We start from the raw sequence: 754 nt of genomic DNA on the forward strand, positions 1-754 counted from the left end.
CCCCCTCCCCTCCCCCACGGCTCCCCACCAGAGCTCCTCTCCTCTCCCCCTCCCCAACAGCTCCCTTACTGTTGGCCGCACAGTTACTGCTGCCATCATCACTGTGCTGGCAGTGGGACCCTGTGGGGCAGATGAAATTCCGGCACTGAACAACTCCGTCCACGCAGGCACAGCTCTGGGTGCAGCCACTGGAGAGCCAGGTCTTGCCTATCTGCAGAAGGCATGGTAAGAGAAAGGGAGTGAGGACAGGGGTGGTAAATTCTAAAGAGAAAGGCTTAGCTTCCACGAGAATGGTTTGCATTTGACCTCCCTACCTGCAGGTCCCATGTCTATCAAGTCAAAATATTTGAAACAATTGCCTCCAGATTTTATATGTGCCTGGTCTTACTGTAGCTTGCAAGGCTGTGTTTGGTTGGTGTCCCTGGGAGGTCTGATCTTTTCTGAACAGAAAAGGAGAAGTGGATCTGGGGAAGAGGGGAGGTGGAGGGAGGGAGGGAAGGAAGGATGCACTCTGTGCAAGAGAAGAACAAATAAAAAGAAAACATAATAAAATAAAACTACCACATGGTCCAAATATTAAAAAATTGTATCTATGGTTGGGGTAGATCTCAGTGGTAGAGCACCTGCCTAGAATCCCCCAGTGAGGGGCTGGGGTGTGACTCAGTGGTAGAGCACCTGCCTAGAATCCCCCAGTGAGGGGCTGGGGTGTGACTCAGTGGTAGAGCCCCTGCCTAGAATCCCCCAGTGAGGGGCT

At 52.4% G+C, this 754-nt stretch overlaps 1 protein-coding gene across 1 annotated transcript in view; it reads right to left on the reverse strand.

Moving 5' to 3' along the window:
* Zan (zonadhesin) overlaps positions 1 to 754 on the reverse strand; it is an 86,392-nt gene that overhangs the window by 9,958 nt on the left and 75,680 nt on the right. Inside the window, 1 exon segment of the mRNA XM_005371467.1 lies at positions 70 to 211. Within this exon segment, the coding sequence (XP_005371524.1) occupies positions 70 to 211 (142 nt within the window).

The sequence above is a fragment of the Microtus ochrogaster genome, unplaced genomic scaffold, assembly GCF_000317375.1.
Source record: "Microtus ochrogaster isolate Prairie Vole_2 unplaced genomic scaffold, MicOch1.0 UNK109, whole genome shotgun sequence".
NCBI classification, from domain to species: domain Eukaryota; kingdom Metazoa; phylum Chordata; class Mammalia; order Rodentia; family Cricetidae; genus Microtus; species Microtus ochrogaster.